The sequence below is a fragment of the Poromitra crassiceps genome (genome assembly GCF_964638095.1).
Source record: "Poromitra crassiceps genome assembly, chromosome: 11".
Lineage (NCBI taxonomy): Eukaryota > Metazoa > Chordata > Actinopteri > Beryciformes > Melamphaidae > Poromitra > Poromitra crassiceps.
In genome coordinates, this window is record NC_139643.1 from 52,615,272 (window position 1) to 52,638,631 (window position 23,360).

Genomic DNA, 23,360 nt, shown 5'->3' on the forward strand with positions numbered 1-23,360 from the left:
GAGAGGACGCCTCAAGAAGGCCTGTGCGCTGCACGTCATTCGCCTGCGGCGAGCACCTCGCTCTAGCCTGAAGGACCCCAGGCAATAATTATATATTGATGTATTTATATTGTAATTATTTCATGTTTGTACATTATATTGTAAATCATAATTAAACCATTTTCACACAAATTACCTCAATGTTTTTTTTTTTTTATCTCCACTCCAGGGCAGGGCATCAAACAGCTGTTGTTTATTCATTTTAAGAATAGCATTTAATGAACTCTTATTTATGTAAGAGGGACTACCTTAGGTAAACTCCACTTCGAGTAAACCTAAGTCAATTTAATAGCTGTTGAAACGAGATGAATTAAACTACACAGACGCTTTGTCATTGAAATGCATTTTGCTTTGGGGAGCAATGCAGGAACACTAACAACATGTCCAGTAGAAGAGAAATGACTAGAGTGGCCAATTCAGCAAGCAGTAAAATGACCAGCAGTAGCCTAGCTCTCTCTCTCTCTCTGTCTCTCTCTCTCTCTCTCTCTCTCTCTCTCTCTCTCTCTCTCTCTCCCTCCCTCTCTCTCTCTCTCTCTCTCTCTCTCTCTCTCCCTCTCTCTCTCTCTCTCTCTCTCTCTCTCTCTGACACAATGATGTTGGTCATAAATTACAGGACTTACAACCATGTTGTCCTCAAAAGGACCGCAAGACTGTCTGAACACTGACTGAGTCTACTCCAGGTTATATTCAACTATTGAGATATTACTATATGAAGAATGGGCTGCCCAAAACAGAATTGTCTTCAATATAAACTGCAGTGTGAGAGTGTGTGTGTGTGTGTGTGTGAGAGAGAGAGAGAGAGAGAGAGAGAGAGAGAGAGAGAGAGAGAGAGAGAGAGAGAGAGAGAGAGAGAGAGAGAGAGAGAGAGAGAGCGCAGGCTGTGACCATAGCGTTGCTTTCTCCAGCAGCTCTAGTCCTGGACTAGAGCCAAAATACTCCTGGGAATTAAGCCACAAGTTGTGCTTCGTGATGGAATAATATGCTATAGGCTATAGAGGCTATAGAGGCTGGGCTGTCAACAGACCACTTTAGCGAAGGGAATGGAAGGGTGGAACCATTCTCTATAGTTTACTGCCTCTATAGCAAAAAAAATAATCGAATGTTCTCTATTGCGCATGCAAGCACCGCGAATAGGCTACTATAAAATAAATGTAGATATGACGCTCTTTTCTACAGAATAGAGCAGAATATGAGGCAGACTAAAACAAACCCCCCCAGTCATCAAGACGGTTTCATTTGGCTTCAATTAGACACATCAGCATGCGTTCGGTTTAGCAGTCAGTCGACTCAGACTGCAATAAGCTGTTGACTCTTACCTTAGCGGTGTGGACAGGCATCAGGCATCAGGCATGCCCAACAACTGTGCGGGTTGTTACTGAGGCTCCAGACAGGAATGTGCTAAAGATCTGATTCTGTAGGCTACTGCTGCACTCCTCTACTTACATAGCTACAATACAATACTGTGCCAGACAGTTGACAAAGACCAAACAGAGGCCGTCCATTTGTCATTTACAAAACATAGGCTACAAACATGGTCGCAAAATTGGTCAATGGTTTAATGGTCAATTAAACCTTAATTGAGCTAATTAACGTTAGATAGATTTCAATGTTAAAACTGCAGTAGAGGTGGACATGTGACTAACCTTCTGCAGGCTGTTGAATAACTGATACAATTGCTGGTTATGCATCTTACAGCAATGACATGAACACACAGCACCAGCAGGCACATATTGGCCACTTTTGGAAACTTGCCTGTATTTATGCGCCCTTGTTGCAGATTGTTCATAGTTTGAGGATACATAACATCCAGATGTGGATTATCTCCAGGCTGCAGCTTCTTCAATCAAACCATAACGGCTATTCCATCATGTCTCTATTCCGTCATGTGTCTGTAGCAGGAGACTGGACGAGACTTCTTCTGTTTCTCCAGCCTCTCCAGTGGAGATGTGAATGAAACCTAACGGCATTTTGCTGCCAGCCAAGCCCATTCCCTGCTCTACTAAACTAACACAGCCGCCTCAGTCAGCTTTTACACTGTCAAGCTGCAGCAAAACACATAACATCCGCTTTGAGAACTAATCTGTTTTTCAAAATAAAGGTTCTCATGCGGATCATATCCCAATGATCCCAATGTTTAGAGTTTACACAAAACTAGAAGAAATGGTTGAAGTTACAATATGTGACTATTAAGCAATAATAAATTATTATTATTATTATTATTAATAATAATAATAATAATAATAATAATAATAATAATAATAATAATAATAATAATAATAATAATATAGCCTATGCATTATCAGTTTGTCTGTGACCCGGTGTGTTCACACCTAGCAGCTTGTAAAGTTCAGGGTCAGTCAAGCAGCCATGACCCACTTCTACAGGTCTGCTATTGAGAGTGCGCTCACCTTCTCCATGCTTGTCTGGTTTGGTCACACAACCACTCAGGACAAGACTCGGCTGGAAAGAGTAGCCATAGTACGCCAAGCATCTCAAATCATCGGCTGTAGTCTCCCCTCACTGACATTATTCCACAAGAATAATCAGGAAGGCTAATAAAAGCTTCTGCTATATGCTTTTATTAGCCTTTTATTAGCCTTCCTGATTATTATATATATATATGTAATATTATCCTATATGTAAATATATTTATTCAACCATTTGTGAGTAGTCAGTATTATCACATGTGACAACGTGCATGAATTGCTCATCACCACATAACAATTAGTCATTCCTATTAGTGAGAAGCCTTGGGTTGAAATGGGTTTCACTTTCATTATTAGAACTTATTTTAACAGCAAGTTATTAACCATCAGACTTAAAAAAAAAAATTTTTTTTACTTTTTAGTCTAGAGACAACAAATTAGTTTTAAAATGAATAGAATCACCACTGAAAAGTAGACTGAAATTAAGTTATTACTTTGCTCTTTTTAATAAGTGTTTGACTATGAAATTCTGACAGCCTTTTATTACAAAAACAACAGCAACATGAAAAGAATCACTCTGACCGACAAAAAAATGCTCCTCACCTCAATGCTATGTGTATCTGACACAAAATGGCCAGATAGAAATGAGCATGACATCATGCCAAATGTTTGATACCAACACGATGACACGGCACCCTTTAGTTAGGCTGTAATAAGCACTGTGACAAGTTTGACAACCAACCCATGAGACAACCAACCCCGGCCTCCCGTACTCTCCTCCACAAGAACTTGATGGCAAAAAATCAAGTCCCATAACTGAAACAACAGTATGGTCTTGGGCACATTAACAGGTTGCATCATGGGAATTTTGAAAAATTGCAAGCCCCTGCAAATATTGTGGAGATTGGTGAATTTGCATGAATTATTGTGATTGCAGAATCACAATTTCCTTGGGGGACTGAGTAGCATAATATAGTAAAATCCCAGTCAAATCCAGACAGGCAAGAGGCAGCAGTAGAAGGCAGGGGGGATGATGACTCAGCTGAAATCCATCCAGAGAAGCCCTCCTGCTCTGAGGTGAGATGACGCATACAGAGATGAGATGCATCCAGTCAACTCAAGGTTCTTTATATACATACAGAGATGCATCCAGTCAACTCAAGGTTCTTTATATACATACAGAGATGCATCCAGTCAACTCAAGGTTCTTTATATACATACAGAGATGCATCCAGTCAACTCAAGGTTCTTTATATACATACAGAGATGCATCCAGTCAACTCAAGGTTCTTTATATACATACAGAGATGCATCCAGTCAACTCAAGGTTCTTTATATAGACCAAAGTCATCTCACTTTTTACACTTTTCCTAGAAAGCAGGTCAAGCCCAGGTTCTTTATTTTAGCCCCAACAATTGAAACAATTCCCACACATGTGGTGATGGTGGCAAGAGAGAGACACACACGCACGCACGCACACACACACACACACACACACACACACACACCCACACCTCATACACACCTTTGCACGCAAAGCCCAAGTTCCCACAATGAAAGGAAACCACACCACCTAGCTAATCCTCCCTCAGGGACCTTGTTGTTGACCACTTTACCTAGAAATGCCTAAACGCCTATTTCACCTATTCCATGCATGCGTCATCCAAAAATTCTTCCACAACACACACACACACACACACACACACACACACACACACACACACACACACACACACACACACACACACACACACACACAGAGACCGGGGTGCATAGTGTGGACCAGTGATGTCATTCATGCACAAATATTGTCACTGGTCCACAACTTAATTCAAACCAACTCTCGATAACTGTCAAACTAAATTAATGTCTGCAAAACTGTTTACAGTTCTTGGATATGTGTGATCTTACATCTGTATGTGTACGATCATGCGCAAAATAAATCAGCATTGTTTTTCGGCAAAGTTCTCCTTTAAGATAGACTGAATTGACACTGTGTGTGTGTGTGTGTGTGTGTGTGTGTGTGTGTGTGTGTGTGTGTGTCAGTGTGTGTGTGTGTGTGTGTGTGTGTGTGTGTGGCTATAATGACTTCACTCCTAGTCCAAGTTCTAGTTGAAGTGCATTGATTGATGTACCAAAACGTGATGTCCATTCATCCCTTTAACAAGTCACAAAGAACAGAATTGTGTTACTTGGATTCTATTTTCTGATTATAAACAACCAGACTCAGTTCATTAAGACCACGTGACACACCGGAAGGAAAGGCAAGATTGAGTATTTTATACTACTAGAAATCTTGTGCACGAGACGTGCGCTCGATATTCCACAGACACAACCATAGCCATCCTCTTCTCCCTACTTATACTCCCACCCAGTGGTGTAGTCTATGTGATACACAGGTATTATACTCCCACCCAGTGGTGTAGTCTATGTGATACAGGTATTATACTCCCACCCAGTGGTGTAGTCTATGTGATACACAGGTATATTGCAGTAGACCCACTAGGAAAGCTCCAGGATTTGAGTATACCCACTTAAAATTGGGCAAAGATATGTAACAATCAGGGCTGTAGTGGAGGGGTAAACGCAGTTTACCCACCTCTTTGAAATGAGACAGAGTTTACTCACCTATCTTCAGATCAACTGTATCAATGAGGGGAAACAAGCTCACTAAACTACTCACCTAATAGTTTACTCACCTCTACATTTACCACTACACCCTTGGTAATAATATAGTTTAATAAGACAGTTTTAGGCCTATATGTCATTATTTGAAGAGAGAGAGAGAGAGAGAGAGAGAGAGAGAGAGAGAGAGAGAGAGAGAGAGAGGTGTAGGTTCCCTAGGTCAGTGACCCCTAATTTAGTCCAAATCAGGGCACCCCCATTTGATCAGAGAATATTGATATGATTTTGTCCAGAGCTCCTTGACTATCTATATTGTAGTTAGATCGATAACAGTGAAACTGATTGAAACAGTAGTTCTTCTACATTCTCTAATTGTATTAACTTCATGTAAATAAAAATAATAATGAAATAATAATAACCATTCATCCATTTGCTGGGGATCTGCAGGAACCACCACCCCCTCCTCCGGGTCCCCTGCTGCCAGTGACGCGTGAGTGTCCCTGTATTGCGCAGCTTGACGACCACACAGACCAATAGCAGGCGGAGCTGCAGCTCTGGGAAACCCCCTTCTCCTCCGGCCCACCCGACATCACGTTATGATCTACTACTAGATTAAAATGCTAGCTAGATAGGTTCCACCACAGAACTATTGTTAGTGTTAATGTATGTGATTTTATTTTGAAGGCAAAATCACTAAACCGGAAGTGACATCTATGGTAATTCCTGATGACTTGCCGCCGCTTGTTGCTCTGCGGGGTGACCGGAGGGGACGTTACACACTGACGAGAGGTTACACAGGACAGGACTCCACCACTCGGACTTTAAAAGTTAGAGCAGTCTGCCCGGGCACCTCGTAGTCCTGCTCCAGTCCAAACACTTTCAACAGAAAAACAACCACAGTTTCATTTGGGAAAGAGCGATGATAGAATGACCATTAAAGGCACGTTTGGTTGATTGTCCATCGTAAAGCTGATACAGTGACGGTGCTCGCTCTCATCATGGATAATGAACTGCGTTCTGACTGCACAGCTCATATTTCAGCTGTTCGACAATGCAGTGAGTGCAGCGACCCTAACCCAACCAAGTGGGTTGTGCAGTTATACAGTTATACAGTTATACAGTTATACAGTTATACAGTTATACAGTTATACAGTAGTAGGCTACAATAGCCTCAATGCGAGACTCTTCAGTCATTCAGTCAGTCATTCTTCCTTCTTCGTCTCGGGTCCGGACCCCCAATATCCACAGCCTGGCTAAATGTCTGCATGCAATATAGAACCCTAACCCTAACTACTAAGTTATCAATTACAATAAAACTGGCTGCGCTCTCCTCCTCTCCTATCCCCCTCTTCTCTCCCCTCCTCTCCTCTTCCCCTCCCCCTCCCTCTTCTCCTCTCCCCCTCTCCCCTCTCTTCTCTCCTCTCCAGCAGCCTCTGGTTCCCCCCACCCACCCCGTCGCCTTTTATACACGGTCCAAGCAGCGCAGGACAACGCGATTGGCTGGCTCAGATTTGAACAGAGCCAGCCAATCGCGTTATCCTGTGATGACGTAATGTCCTGTGCCCCCATGACCGGATGGACCATATATGGACTTCCTCCCCCCGACTTCCTCCTCCCGGCTTGTTAGCCAACCAACTAGCAGCTAACATTAGCTAGCTAGCTAGCTTACCGGAAGCGATATTTTTTTCGGATGATGGCGAAGGCATAACCCGCCCCTGGCCCTCTCTGCCTGTGATTAGTGGCAGCGTTATAAACCATAGATATGACTATATTAAAACATAAACACACTGGCGTCTTTCATGCAGGCTAGCAAGCGTAACTGCTGTATGTCTGTCTGACCCACTGAGTCTGACGGTCTGACCACAGACTGTAGAAAGAGATGTAATGCAGGATAGCCAAGCGAATGTGTTTGGATGAAATAGGCTACCTTGTTAATGTGTCTGTCGGAGACACGGCCTAACGTTAACATTTAATATGAGCCGAATATCAGCCTGCACTCAGCTATGTGTAACGGGGGGACACCTCGGCATTCCGAAATGTCGGCACTCCGAAATACGTGTAACGGTGTAAAAAGTATGTTGTTAAATTCATGTGTAATTTGGGACAACCAGCCAGAAGGGTCATTCATTAATGAACAATGCACCACCTAGTGGAGATAGCCAAGGCTTTTGTTTCGCAATATACACAGGACAGGTGCATTGTGGTCAATCCCACAGAAAGACAACATCAAACTGTGGGTAAGTTGGTCTGCTCCTTGCTCCGTGTAAAAGCTGTCAAAACTATCATTTAAGTCATCACACAGTGTGGAAAAGTCATCAGCATCACGTTGTGTCTTACTGTAACTCAGATAGACCACACTTTAGTTAGCTGATCGTTCGCTAAAATGCATTACTGCTGATTGAAATGTGATGAAAACGCACGCATTGTAATGCACCTGCGGTGCGATTAGCTTGTTAATGTGGGGTTTTCTGTCTTTTGAACAAAGTTGGAGCAAGTTGCCGATCATCTTGCAGTAATGCTGACCTGCTGGTTGTGTGTGTCCCACTGTACAGGTATGTCAATAAGTATGTTAAATAGCATCACCACGTTGTTTTGTTTGTGGAACGTGACTGCAGTTCTTTTTGTGCACCGAAGGTGGCAGCATTGTACGATATATTAGATTTCCTTGTAAAAAAAAAAAACGATGGGCATTTCAAGTATGGGGATGAGACTGCTGACTACTGTTGAAACTGCATTTCATTGTTTTGCTGTAACTGATATGGCTATACAGTATGTGTGGAGTATTTACATTTTATTTAGCTATCAAATATGTCGAATATTGGGCTATAAAATGTTACTGTAAATTGGTAGACAATATAATTTATTTTTGTTATGAGATTTATTTTATTATTTTTATGGATTAGTAATTAACTATACGATCACAATGTTAAGTCACAATGTTAAGTCACAATGTTAAGTCAGACAGAAAGACTACGTCAAACTGTGGTTGGAGCAAGTTGCCGATCCTCTCGCAGTAGTGCTGACCTGCTGGTTGTGTGTGTCCCACTGTACAGACGAATAAATACTGAAGTGCTCCATCCATCTCGACTCCCGTGCCATAAATGGGTCAACATGCAGGACAGAAACAGAGTGGTCACATATGTATACAGGAAGTAAACCGGATATTCAGGTGGGTTGTGACGGTTGTTATTGTTGTCAAGTTAAAACTGTCTTTTGGCTACTACACGTTATCAATTACAATAAAACTGTACTCACTCCCGAGACAATGTTGTTATCCAAGTTTTGGGTGCCATCATGGCACTCCCAAATAGTGCGTAGTTTCCAATACCCTAGCCCTTATTCACATACCGGAGCCAATGTTCAAAATTGTAAACTGCAGTACACCCTCACAACCACTGAGCACTGAACCGATACATCCAGCGCTGTGGAGCAGTTGAAACCCAAAATTACACAGCCGAAGAAGGCTGTGTTTTAGCTCTAAACTTCGGGACTGGCATGTGAGATGTGAATAAGGGCTATTGGACACTACGCACTGTTTGGGAGTGCCATGTCAGCCAATAACAACATTGTCTCGGGGGTGAGTAGCCTACAGTCTTATTGTGATTGATAACGTGTACGTTGAGGCTAATAACAGTACAGTTTAGTGTTCCACCTCTTGGCAGAACAGAGAAACTGCAGTGGCCTAAGACGTACACTTCCGGTCGCAACATTTATGCACGCTCACACACACACACACACACACACACACACACACACACACACACACACGCACACGCAGTAATGGTGGTAGCTGTTGGAAAGGCTGTTGGTTGTATATTGGCGCCACCTAGTGGCAAAGCAGCTATTTTACCTGTTCATGTACACTAGTATGCAAGTGAGAGGGTGACTGACGATGGAGGAAATGGTGTTGGAGCGGGATGATAGCGAGTTTGAAAGTGAAGATTCGAGGGGGCAGGAGAATATAAAGGATAGATCGAGTGTATCTAGTGATTGCGAAGCGAAGAAAGAGAAGTCTTATCTGGTGGGAATTAAACCGTTGAAGAGGTTTGACAGTATTTTCCCTGATCCACATGCGGTGGGAATGTTTGTGGAAGAAAAGCTTGGAGCAGTTAATTCAGTTAGAATCACTAGGAGTGGATTAGTAATCATTGCTTGTAAGTCGAAGAGTGTTTCTAGTGCTTGAGATAAGTAAGTATTGTGGATGTAGAGTGGAGTGGAGTGTTTTATACTTGGCAAAGAACCGAGGAAGAAAGGAGTGATTAGTACTGCGGTCAACTGAGCCGTCGTTTGCGAAACCTCTGTCAAGCCAGACGCCACTTGGATTTTGATGCGCGTCTATTCGTGCTGTAAATGGTTTTGGATTCACAGAATGGAATAATCGACAGTTTAAGTTGTGAAGATGTTACAATCCAGTAGATGGCGGTAATGCAACAATTCTTTGGATGCCAACCGCCATTAAACACTAAAAAAGAAGAAGAAGAAAGACGATGTACAGTAGAGGGTATGCACACCCACTGGAACACGCCCCCTCAATCGGAAATGAGTGTCAAAATGAGTGTCAAGTTCCTCCCTGAGCAGCAGGTGTCAGTTATCTAGGCTGATTACTGCATTCAAGCTCAGTCTTGCTGTGACTTAGTGGGCGTGACCCCACAGTGACTTCTGCCTCTGTGACATCACATGCATACCCTCTATTGGCAGTGGTGTTATTATGTAAGAGGATTTAATTGAGTAATGCAATGACAATGGTTTTTGTATTTCAGTTGCTTTATCTGAATATCATTTTGTATCTGTTCCTATACGTAGGGACACTCTGGAGTTACTTCCGCTGTTTTTACTGGGGGGTCGGGGCTCGCTCTCTTATGGGTTACGCCCACTTACACCAAACTCAATACAAAAACCTGTCTGTTTTACTGTTGTCCTGCTTGTCACTAAGTGCGATCGACTGCTATAACATGACTTTAGACCTGTTATGAATCAGTGGGGTCTTTTCTAATATTCGGGCTAAAAACTGAAGCTCAGACCACGACGTACGTGTCTTGTTTATTTACAAAATTCACATCTGCGCTTATTGTTTTGAATGGCGAGTTAGCCCCCCAGTTCCGGGTCTCATGCATCTCGTGCTGCCCACCCTTGCTCCCGTGACACGTGAGTGTCCCTACACACACCATCCTTTACACCTGTAAACCCAGTTGGTTGCAATACTGTGCTGTAGTGCTAAACCATATCCAAGCGTCCTTGTGTTCTGAGTCTGACCGTCACCCCAAGGCGAACATGATATAGGCTAGTGAATCAACACCCGGAACAGTCCTAAAAAGCCCCCTATTTTATAGTAGCAGACACAGTAGCAGTAGCAGGAGCAGTAGCAGTAACACTGTCACTATAGCTCCTTCATAACTGTCCACATATGATTTAATAATCTGCCGTCTAACAACGTCTAAAGTATTGTAGGGTAGACGATCAGTGTTGGGGGTAACTAATTACAAAAGTAACATATTACATGTAATATATTACTTTTAGCAGTCACTCAGTAATATAACTTATTACTTATAGGATTTCAGTAATATTATACCAGTTACTTTGTCAAGTAACTCAAGTTACAAATTGAGTTAATTTTTTTTACTCAAAGCACATATTTAAAAAAAGATACAATCATTTCAAACTGTGTGTTTTTATGCAAATAACCACTATAGATGACAATAACAAAGGAAAAGAATAACATTTAGAATTTTGGACGGTCTACACTGACTTCATGGCGGTTGAAATTGTTTTTTGGGAGGGTTCCGGGGCGGTGATGTCATGTCATTCTGCTGCTGCTGTTGTTTTGGTCAATGTAATGCAAAAGTAGTGTAATAAGTAACGAGTTACCGTACTTAGTCTACACAGACAGTAATATTGTAAAGTAACTTATTACTTTCAAATGAAAGTAACTAGTAATATGTAGTAGCCTATATTACATTTTGAAAGTAACTTGCCCAACACTGTAGACGATCACGTCCGAAAGGGGCTACTACTACTACTAATAAATACCATGATAGTAATATAATAACAATAGACCAGCATTGTAATGATGAACCTTACAATACAATACTGTAATAAGAAGAGTGAGGACAGACCAGGGAAGGCCTACATTTCATTCCAGACATGATGCAACACATTTATCAATATAAAGCTTTTACTTTCAAATGGTGTGAGTGGACATGCTGCTGTTAGCGGCTTTTATTTTGAAGGCTGTGCAGTGGAAGTGGAGCGGTCTGTTGTGTGCAGCTTGCCGGTCGCTCGATGCAGCGAGAGGAGAGGAGCTGCTGAAGGTCAAGCTGCTGCTGTCAACGTGCCGTTTACCTCCTGATCAATTATCGATTATCATCAATAACAGGACATATCTTCTGTGGGAGAGGAACCTCGTGACGTCAGAGAGGAGGACAAGAGGACACAAACCATCCGTCCCCCTCTCTCTCCCCCGCTCTCTCCTCTGTCTCCCTCCCTCTCTCTCTCTCTCTCTCTCTCTCTGTCTCTCTCTCTCTCTCTCTCTCCCCCGCTCTCTCCTCTGTCTCTCTCTCCCTCTCTCTCTCTCTCTGATTTTCTGTCTACCTCTCCATCCTCCGTGCACCATCTCTGCATCCCCCCTCTCTCTCTCCCTGTGCAAGTGTCTCTCATCTCTCTCTCTTCCTCACTCTCTCTCTGTGGGTGTCTCTCTCCTCTCGCTCTCATCTCTCTACCGCCCCTCTCTCCTCTCTTTACCGCCCTCCTCTCTCTCTGATTTTCTGTCTACCTCTCCATCATCCTCCGTGCACCGTCTCTGCATCCATCTCCCTCCTCTCTGTGCGGGTGTCTCTCTCATCTCTCTCTCTCTGTGCGGGTGTCTCTCTCCCCTCGCTCGGCCATGGGTAACCGGGGCATGGAGGACCTGATCCCCCTGGTGAACCGCCTGCAGGACACCTTCTCATCTCTGGGTCAGAGCGTGGGGCTGGACCTGCCACAGATCGCCGTGGTGGGCGGGCAAAGCGCTGGCAAGAGCTCCGTTCTCGAGAACTTCGTCGGCAAGTAAGATGAATCCAACGCACCCCGCATGGCATGACACATTCAACGCACCCCGCATGACAAATTCAACGCACCCCAGTACAACCAATCCAACACACCCCGCATGACCAATCCAAAACACCCTGAATGACCAATAGGCCCTTCTCACGGGGGCCATTTTGTGTCGAAAAGGCAGGGTAAACACAGGTGCAAGCAAAACACTAATGAGGGTTTCCAACTTCCATGACTGGAAGTTGGAAACCCTCATTAGTGTTTTGCTTGCACCTGTGTTTACCCGGCCTTTTCCACACAAAATGGCCCCCGTGAAAAGGGTCTATCCAACACACCCTGACAAATCCAACACACCCTGCATGGATTTAAGTCTGTTTCATGATCAAATGGTTAAATTCCACGTTGTGTCCGGGCAGCAGGCAATGATCGTCATCTAAGCCACTTCTAAACAGGTTTTTCTTAAGCTACAATAGATCTGTGTAAATAGCCCAACTATAATGATATTGTAGGCTTGTATCTATTGAAAGCTGCAGTGATATTAGACAGTCTTCAGATTGAGACTTCAGTATGACAGCAAAACAGATCCTAAAGATAATTACATTACAGTTACATTAGTTACATATTACATGACGTTACAATTACATATTACATTACAGTTCCCATCTGAACACTGTGAGGACCAGACCATCAGATGAGGACCTGATAGAGGCCTGGTTAGGAGAGGATATCCTGCTCTGTGGCAGCTGGAAGCTGATTGACTGAATATTTTTAGCCTCTACACCCTGAGGAGGAGGGGCGGGGTATCCCTCTCTCTCTCTCTGCCCATTGGTCGGTGCTGGTCATGTGACTCAGCAGGGATGGAAACAGTGGTGCGTGATGATAGGAATATTGAAAGCCTCACAGAGAGAGAGAGAGAGAGAGAGAGAGACACACACAGACACACAGAGAGAGAGAGAGAGAGAGAGAGAGAGAGAGAGACACACAGACACACAGAGAGAGAGAGAGAGAGAGAGAGAGAGAGACACACACAGCCACACAGAGAGAGAGAGAGAGAGAGAGAGAGACACACACAGACACACAGAGAGAGAGAGAGAGAGACACACACACACAGACACACAGAGAGAGAGAGAGAGAGAGAGAGACACACAGACACACAGAGAGAGAGAGAGAGAGAGAGAGACACACACACACAGACACACAGAGAGAGAGAGAGAGAGAGAGAGACACACAGACACACAGAGAGAGAGAGAGACACACACAGACACACAGAGAGAGAGAGAGAGAGAGAGAGAGAGACACACACACACACAGAGAGAGAGAGAGAGAGAGAGAGAGAGAGACACAGACACACAGAGAGAGAGAGAGAGAGAGAGAGAGAGAGAGACAGACACACACAGACAGAGAGCGTGAGAGAGGGTAAAGAGACTACAATGTGGTGTGGTGGTGATTCTGATTTCACCTATTATCAGGCAATGACAGAGATAGGGGGATAGAGGGTATGTGTGTGTGTGTGTGTGTGTGTGCTATTTCTCTGCAGTGAGCGCTAACACGCACACATGCGTGTGTTAGCGCTCACTGCAGAGAAATAGCTCACTGCAGCTCTCCACCCACACACACACACACACACACACACACACACACACACCATGTCGTGACGGGGTTTCCTCCTGAAGTGTGAACAGTACCAACGCTCCATCTAACAGCGTTACATCATAAACAACGCTGGCATGGGACATCTCTGATAAGCAGGGCATGTGTATAATATCAATGTACATTTCAAACAAAACGTTTGTTTAACGTCTACGATCTCAATGTACATTTAAACAAAGAGGTGCTTGATTTGAAAACCTTGCTGCCTTCACAAATAAGGGATAATCCACTCCTAGGTGTGTGTTAAAATGTACAGCGAGCTTATTACACGGCTCCATACTAAATCAATTATTGAACACAAAATATAGGACAATTTTATAGATAAAAAAATTATTTCATTGCTTCCGCCAAAAAAAAACGGTTTCCTGTTTGCCGACGGGGCTTTGCAGTTAACTTGACACACCTGGAAACAATGAAGACGAGCTTGCTACTGTAACCACGCTGCTACGTGTAAAACACCAGCCGGCTACAATCAGCAACATGCTGTTTGGTAGGCTAACGTTTCTAATCAGCAACATGCTGTTTGGTAGGCTAACGTTTCTAATCAGCAACATGCTGTTTGGTAGGCTAACGTTTCTAATCAGCAACATGCTGTTTGGTAGGCTAACGTTTCTAATCAGCAACATGCTGTTTGGTAGGCTAACGTTTCCGCCATTTTAACAGACTGTTGCTCGCTAACATTTTGCCACAGGGTGCCGGCTGCAACTGAGCTTGTTAAATTGACTCCTTTGTTGTGTGGATTGACTGACGTGACCTCTGACCTCTGCATGAGACCGGTCTGATAGATCTAGCAGTGGTCTGTGATACAGATATAACAGACCACTGTCTGTCTGTGATACAGATATAACAGACCACTGAGTGTTACACCGTGTGTGTGATCGGACCCAAATGCAGAGATGACTCAGAAGCAGAAGTACTTTGAAGTCACTTTTACTCAACTTACACAGAAAACAAACAGAAGCCAAAACAGGGCAGGATAATACTCCTATACGTAAAACAGGGCAGGATAATACTCCTATATGTTAAACAGGGCAGGATAATACTCCTATACTTTAAACAGGGCAGGATAATACTCCTATACGTTAAAACAGGGCAGGATAATACTCCTATATGTTAAACAGGGCAGGATAATACTCCTATACTTTAAACAGGGCAGGATAATACTCCTATACTTTAAAACAGGGCAGGATAATACTCCTATACTTTAAACAGGGCAGGATAATACTCCTATATGTTAAACAGGGCAGGATAATACTCCTATACGTTAAAACAGGGCAGGATAATACTCCTATACGTTAAAACAGGGCAGGATAATACTCCTATACTTTAAAACAGGGCAGGATAATACTCCTATACTTTAAACAGGGCAGGATAATACTCCTATACGTTAAAACAGGGCAGGATAATACTCCTATACTTTAAAACAGGGCAGGATAATACTCCTATATGTTAAACAGGGCAGGATAATACTCCTATACGTTAAACAGGGCAGGATAATACTCCTATATGTTAAACAGGGCAGGATAATACTCCTATATGTTAAACAGGGCAGGATAATACTCCTATACGTTAAAACAGGGCAGGATAATACTCCTATACGTTAAAACAGGGCAGGATAATACTCCTATACGTTAAACAGGGCAGGATAATACTCCTATACGTTAAAACAGGGCAGGATAATACTCCTATACGTTAAAACAGGGCAGGATAATACTCCTATACGTTAAAACAGGGCAGGATAATACTCCTATATGTTAAACAGGGCAGGATAATACTTCTATACGTTAAAACAGGGCAGGATAATACTCCTATACGTTAAAACAGGGCAGGATAATACTCCTATATGTTAAACAGGGCAGGATAATACTCCTATACGTTAAAACAGGGCAGGATAATACTCCTATACGTTAAAACAGGGCAGGATAATACTCCTATACTTTAAACAGGGCAGGATAATACTCCTATATGTTAAAACAGGGCAGGATAATACTCCTATACTTTAAACAGGGCAGGATAATACTCCTATATGTTAAACAGGGCAGGATAATACTCCTATACGTTAAACAGGGCAGGATAATACTCCTATATGTTAAACAGGGCAGGATAATACTCCTATACGTTAAACAGGGCAGGATAATACTCCTATACGTTAAACAGGGCAGGATAATACTCCTATACGTAAAAACAGGGCAGGATAATACTCCTATACGTTAAACAGGGCAGGATAATACTCCTATACGTAAAAACAGGGCAGGATAATACTCCTATACGTTAAAACAGGGCAGGATAATACTCCTATACGTTAAACAGGGCAGGATAATACTCCTATACGTTAAAACAGGGCAGGATAATACTCCTATACTTTAAAACAGGGCAGGATAATACTCCTATACGTTAAACAGGGCAGGATAATACTCCTATACTTTAAAACAGGGCAGGATAATACTCCTATATGTTAAACAGGACAGGATAATACTCCTATACTTTAAAACAGGGCAGGATAATACTCCTATACGTTAAACAGGACAGGATAATACTCCTATACTTTAAAACAGGGCAGGATAATACTCCTATACGTTAAACAGGGCAGGATAATACTCCTATACTTTAAAACAGGGCAGGATAATACTCCTATATGTTAAACAGGACAGGATAATACTCCTATACGTTAAACAGGACAGGATAATACTCCTATATGTTAAACAGGACAGGATAATACTCCTATATGTTAAACAGGGCAGGATAATACTCCTATACTTTAAAACAGGGCAGGATAATACTCCTATATGTTAAACAGGACAGGATAATACTCCTATACGTTAAACAGGGCAGGATAATACTCCTATACTTTAAACAGGCCAGGATAATACTCCTATATGTTAAACAGGGCAGGATAATACTCCTATACGTTAAACAGGGCAGGATAATACTCCTATACGTTAAAACAGGGCAGGATAATACTCCTATACGTTAAACAGGGCAGGATAATACTCCTATACTTTAAACAGGGCAGGATAATACTCCTATACGTTAAACAGGGCAGGATAATACTCCTATACGTTAAAACAGGGCAGGATAATACTCCTATACTTTAAACAGGGCAGGATAATACTCCTATATGTTAAACAGGGCAGGATAATACTCCTATACGTTAAAACAGGGCAGGATAATACTCCTATACGTAAAACAGGGCAGGATAATACTCCTATATGTTAAACAGGGCAGGATAATACTCCTATACGTTAAAACAGGGCAGGATAATACTCCTATATGTTAAACAGGGCAGGATAATACTCCTATACTTTAAACAGGGCAGGATAATACTCCTATACTTTAAAACAGGGCAGGATAATACTCCTATACTTTAAACAGGGCAGGATAATACTCCTATACGTTAAAACAGGGCAGGATAATACTCCTATATGTTAAACAGGGCAGGATAATACTCCTATACTTTAAACAGGGCAGGATAATACTCCTATACTTTAAAACAGGGCAGGATAATACTCCTATACTTTAAACAGGGCAGGATAATACTCCTATATGTTAAACAGGGCAGGATAATACTCCTATACGTTAAAACAGGGCAGGATAATACTCCTATACGTTAAAACAGGGCAGGATAATACTCCTATACTTTAAAACAGGGCAGGATAATACTCCTATACTTTAAACAGGGCAGGATAATACTCCTATACGTTAAAACAGGGCAGGATAATACTCCTATATGTTAAACAGGGCAGGATAATACTCCTATACTTTAAAACAGGGCAGGATAATACTCCTATATGTTAAACAGGGCAGGATAATACTCCTATACTTTAAAACAGGGCAGGATAATACTCCTATATGTTAAACAGGGCAGGATAATACTCCTATATGTTAAACAGGGCAGGATAATACTCCTATATGTTAAACAGGGCAGGATAATACTCCTATATGTTAAACAGGGCAGGATAATACTCCTATACTTTAAAACAGGGCAGGATAATACTCCTATATGTTAAAACAGGGCAGGATAATACTCCTATACTTTAAAACAGGGCAGGATAATACTCCTATATGTTAAACAGGGCAGGATAATACTCCTATACGTTAAACAGGGCAGGATAATACTCCTATATGTTAAACAGGGCAGGATAATACTCCTATATGTTAAACAGGGCAGGATAATACTCCTATACGTTAAAACAGGGCAGGATAATACTCCTATACGTTAAAACAGGGCAGGATAATACTCCTATACGTTAAACAGGGCAGGATAATACTCCTATACGTTAAAACAGGGCAGGATAATACTCCTATACGTTAAAACAGGGCAGGATAATACTCCTATACGTTAAAACAGGGCAGGATAATACTCCTATATGTTAAACAGGGCAGGATAATACTTCTATACGTTAAAACAGGGCAGGATAATACTCCTATACGTTAAAACAGGGCAGGATAATACTCCTATATGTTAAACAGGGCAGGATAATACTCCTATACGTTAAAACAGGGCAGGATAATACTCCTATACTTTAAAACAGGGCAGGATAATACTCCTATACGTTTAAACAGGGCAGGATAATACTCCTATACGTTAAACAGGGCAGGATAATACTCCTATACGTTAAAACAGGGCAGGATAATACTCCTATACGTTAAACAGGGCAGGATAATACTCCTATACGTTAAAACAGGGCAGGATAATACTCCTATACGTTAAAACAGGGCAGGATAATACTCCTATACGTTAAAACAGGGCAGGATAATACTCCTATATGTTAAACAGGGCAGGATAATACTTCTATACGTTAAAACAGGGCAGGATAATACTCCTATACGTTAAAACAGGGCAGGATAATACTCCTATATGTTAAACAGGGCAGGATAATACTCCTATACGTTAAAACAGGGCAGGATAATACTCCTATACTTTAAAACAGGGCAGGATAATACTCCTATACGTTAAACAGGGCAGGATAATACTCCTATACGTTAAAACAGGGCAGGATAATACTCCTATATGTTAAACAGGGCAGGATAATACTCCTATACGTTAAAACAGGGCAGGATAATACTCCTATACTTTAAACAGGGCAGGATAATACTCCTATACGTTAAAACAGGGCAGGATAATACTCCTATACTTTAAACAGGGCAGGATAATACTCCTATATGTTAAAACAGGGGAGGATAATACTCCTATACTTTAAACAGGGCAGGATAATACTCCTATATGTTAAACAGGGCAGGATAATACTCCTATACGTTAAACAGGGCAGGATAATACTCCTATATGTTAAACAGGGCAGGATAATACTCCTATACGTTAAAACAGGGCAGGATAATACTCCTATACGTTTAAACAGGGCAGGATAATACTCCTATACGTTTAAACAGGGCAGGATAATACTCCTATACGTTAAAACAGGGCAGGATAATACTCCTATACGTTAAAACAGGGCAGGATAATACTCCTATACGTTAAACAGGGCAGGATAATACTCCTATACGTTAAAACAGGGCAGGATAATACTCCTATACGTTAAAACAGGGCAGGATAATACTCCTATACGTTAAAACAGGGCAGGATAATACTCCTATATGTTAAACAGGGCAGGATAATACTCCTATACGTTAAAACAGGGCAGGATAATACTCCTATATGTTAAACAGGGCAGGATAATACTTCTATACGTTAAAACAGGGCAGGATAATACTCCTATACGTTAAAACAGGGCAGGATAATACTCCTATATGTTAAACAGGGCAGGATAATACTCCTATACGTTAAAACAGGGCAGGATAATACTCCTATACTTTAAAACAGGGCAGGATAATACTCCTATACGTTAAAACAGGGCAGGATAATACTCCTATACTTTAAACAGGGCAGGATAATACTCCTATATGTTAAAACAGGGCAGGATAATACTCCTATACTTTAAACAGGGCAGGATAATACTCCTATATGTTAAACAGGGCAGGATAATACTCCTATACGTTAAACAGGGCAGGATAATACTCCTATATGTTAAACAGGGCAGGATAATACTCCTATACGTTAAAACAGGGCAGGATAATACTCCTATACGTTTAAACAGGGCAGGATAATACTCCTATACGTTTAAACAGGGCAGGATAATACTCCTATACGTTAAAACAGGGCAGGATAATACTCCTATACGTTTAAACAGGGCAGGATAATACTCCTATACGTTTAAACAGGGCAGGATAATACTCCTATACGTTAAAACAGGGCAGGATAATACTCCTATACTTTAAACAGGGCAGGATAATACTCCTATACGTTTAAACAGGGCAGGATAATACTCCTATACGTTTAAACAGGGCAGGATAATACTCCTATACGTTAAAACAGGGCAGGATAATACTCCTATACGTTTAAACAGGGCAGGATAATACTCCTATACGTTTAAACAGGGCAGGATAATACTCCTATATGTTAAACAGGGCAGGATAATACTCCTATACGTTTAAACAGGGCAGGATAATACTCCTATACGTTTAAACAGGGCAGGATAATACTCCTATACGTTAAAACAGGGCAGGATAATACTCCTATACGTTAAAACAGGGCAGGATAATACTCCTATACGTTGCCAGCTAAGCAACACACAGGAGCTAAACTAGGCCAAACTAACAGACTAGTACACTCCCACACAAAGAGGCAGACAAACTAGGAAACTCTCCACCTGACTTGTAGCTGCCATGATGCCTTACGTGAAATATGGGTGCTTCTTCCTGTGTAATCCTCCCAGGCCCCTCCCCCTGTTGCGTTGCTGACACAGACACAACACAGCCCGTCTGTAAGCTGTTATGTTGCTGACACAGACACAACACAGACACAACACAGCCCGTCTGTAAGCTGTTATGTTGCTGACACAGACACAACACAGACACAACACAGCCCGTCTGTAAGCCATGTTTCAAAGCTGCAGGCAAAGGGAGTCCACCTCAGATTCACATTCATTTACTGCACAACAAAGTCGGCAGAATCTGCTTTCGGTACAGCAATTGTTACAGCACAAATATTGTGTCAGCATAAGACATTACTGTACATAGACAGACCTTGGCCCATAAATATCCCGAGTTGTTCAAAGAGCAACAGATTAGCGGATGTGATAGGTAACATTATTACATTCCCTCAAATAAGTCGTCAAACGAGTGTTATTTTTTGTGACAAGCAACTTTTTTTCCAGCGTCAGAGTTTGTTTGACGAGGAAATGCGCCGAGTACGAGCGCCGCAGACCCTCTGTCAACAAGTAACGTTAACAACCAGCTGCAACAATCAGTCATGTTCTAGACCGGACCTTGCATCCAATAATGCGCCTTGTAGCTAAGCTAACGTGACGCCGCTTCCCGGCTGCAGCGCAAAGAGTATTGAAGCTTAGAGACGAATCTGTTGCAGTGGAACAAGCTACCAGCCTTCGGTTCTTATCAATGTAAGTTATTTGGTGCAAATCAGATGATGTGCAAATGATTATACAGGGAGGAAAACTGACTGGAGGGGTCCTTTAATAAGATTAACACATTGATGAACTTTGACCCTGCTGATGAAACTGACTCCTCCCTTCTTCTTCTTCTTCTTCTTCTTCTTCTTCTTCTTCTGTAGAGATTTTCTTCCTCGTGGATCAGGCATCGTCACACGACGCCCGCTGGTCCTGCAGCTCATCACATGTCCAACAGGTAACACGCACGCACGCACACACACACACACACACACACACACACACACACACACACACACACACACACACACACACACACACACACACACACACACACACACACACACACACACACACACACACACACACACACACACACACACACACACACACAAGTAACATGCTGTGCTGTGATTGGGCAAACTCTGAACATGCTGTGTTGTGATTGGTCAGAGTCTGAACATGCTGTGTTGTGGTTGGTCAGAGTCTGAACATGCTGTGTTGTGATTGGTCAGAATATGAACATGTGTTGTGATTTGTCAGAGTACTGTATGTTCAGTGGAGTAGCCAATCTGTTTTGATGCCAGGTGCTGGATACAAGTACATACAGTATGAAAGCAGACCTGGATGCAGAAACAAATGACAGAGGGGGGGCTTTTTTTCTTTTTTCTTTTTTTTTTTTACCTTTTATTTATACAGGGGGAGTCTCACTTCACTGAGAGCAATGCTCTCTTTTTCAGGGCACACACACACACACTAGGGATGTAGGTACTACCGGTACTACCCCCGAACCGCGGTGCTATTGCTGTAGAACAGGTTCTATACTAAGATTTAAAAAGACCCGGTACTTTTCCGACCGCTGCTATGACTGATAATGGTCAATATGAGCCTGTCTCTTTAAGAAATGCGCTGGAGTGAGTGACGTCATATCCACATGTCAAGCGGTGAGGAAAAGAGTTTGAGGAAAAAAAGCAGCTGAGCACTGAGCAGACCCGCGCACATTAAAAGCAAACTAGCAAAGTAGGCTATGGCTAAACACAAAGCCTCTCCCAGCCCAGTTAGTAGCAGCAGCTGTGCCCTTTCACAGTTTACATCTAACGTTATGTAGGCTACTTTCACGCATACTTCAGTCAGGGTTATCGACAGTCCATATTATTGCCTCTGCACGTTTCCCGACGCTACAGTGAGAAAATGCGCTCGTTAACTAACGTTACAGCGGACTCCGCTGTACTAACGTTTACAGCGGACTCCGCAGTAACGTTAGTTAACGAGCGCTCACTGTAGCGTCGGGAAACGTGCAGAGGCAATAATATGGACTGTCGATAACCCTGACTGAAGTATGCGTGAAAGTAGCCTACATAACGTTAGATGTAAACTGTGAGTAATACTGCCTGAATGCCCCACCCATGACAAGAAGTGCTAAACTGGAAGTTGAGATTACTGAGTATAAACAATTTAGAGACATCAGCCCTGCAGAGGATCCCCTGGCATGGTGGAAGCAACACCAGACAGACCTGCCCATCTTAGCTCAGTTTGCTAGACAATATCTCTGTATTCCAGCATCAAGCTGTGCATCTGAACGTGTTTTCAGTACTTCTGGGAATATCTGCAGTCCAACAAGATCTAGACTGACCGAGGAACATGTTGACACCATAGGTTGACACCCTCGTTTTCTTGGCTAGGAACCTGAAGAAGACATTGGGATGGGAGGGACTGAGTGAGTAAACTGAGAGTCAGCCAAACAGTGAGTCTGTCTACCACCCATAGGAGAACTAGGGTTTAGACTGAGTAGGCTGGGGGACAGAATGGGAATATGAAGCCATGCTGCTTGTTGAAGAAAAAAAGATTTGAGTTTCTGCTGCTATAGTGTTTTATTATATTATTATTTATTTTATTTATTTTACTTATTCCCATTTCCCACTGTTCAAAAGATTTGTGTTATGTTACTGAGTGTGTACTTATTTGACAAGTAAAAGTTAGACATAATTTAAATGCCACCAATTATTTATTTATTGTTGTTATTGGTGTTTCTCTGAGTTTTTGCTGCTATAGGCTAGTGTTTTATGGTCATTTTATTTTCACTGGCATTACTTTATTTTACTTACCGGTATTCTCACTGCTCAAAAGGTTT

General features: G+C 42.2%; 1 protein-coding gene across 2 annotated transcripts in view; it reads left to right on the forward strand.

Moving 5' to 3' along the window:
• Window positions 1-11,970: 11,970 nt before the first annotated feature.
• The window catches only part of LOC310785644 (dynamin-1-like), a gene marked incomplete at both ends in the record, with an annotated part of 55,667 nt that continues 44,277 nt past the window's right edge, over window positions 11,971-23,360 (forward strand). For both annotated transcript variants that reach the window (XM_083646789.1, XM_083646790.1), the window contains 2 exons: window positions 11,971-12,131; window positions 21,394-21,467. In XM_083646789.1, coding sequence (XP_083502915.1) covers window positions 11,971-12,131; window positions 21,394-21,467 — 235 coding nt within the window. The remainder of the gene's footprint in view (window positions 12,132-21,393; window positions 21,468-23,360) is intronic.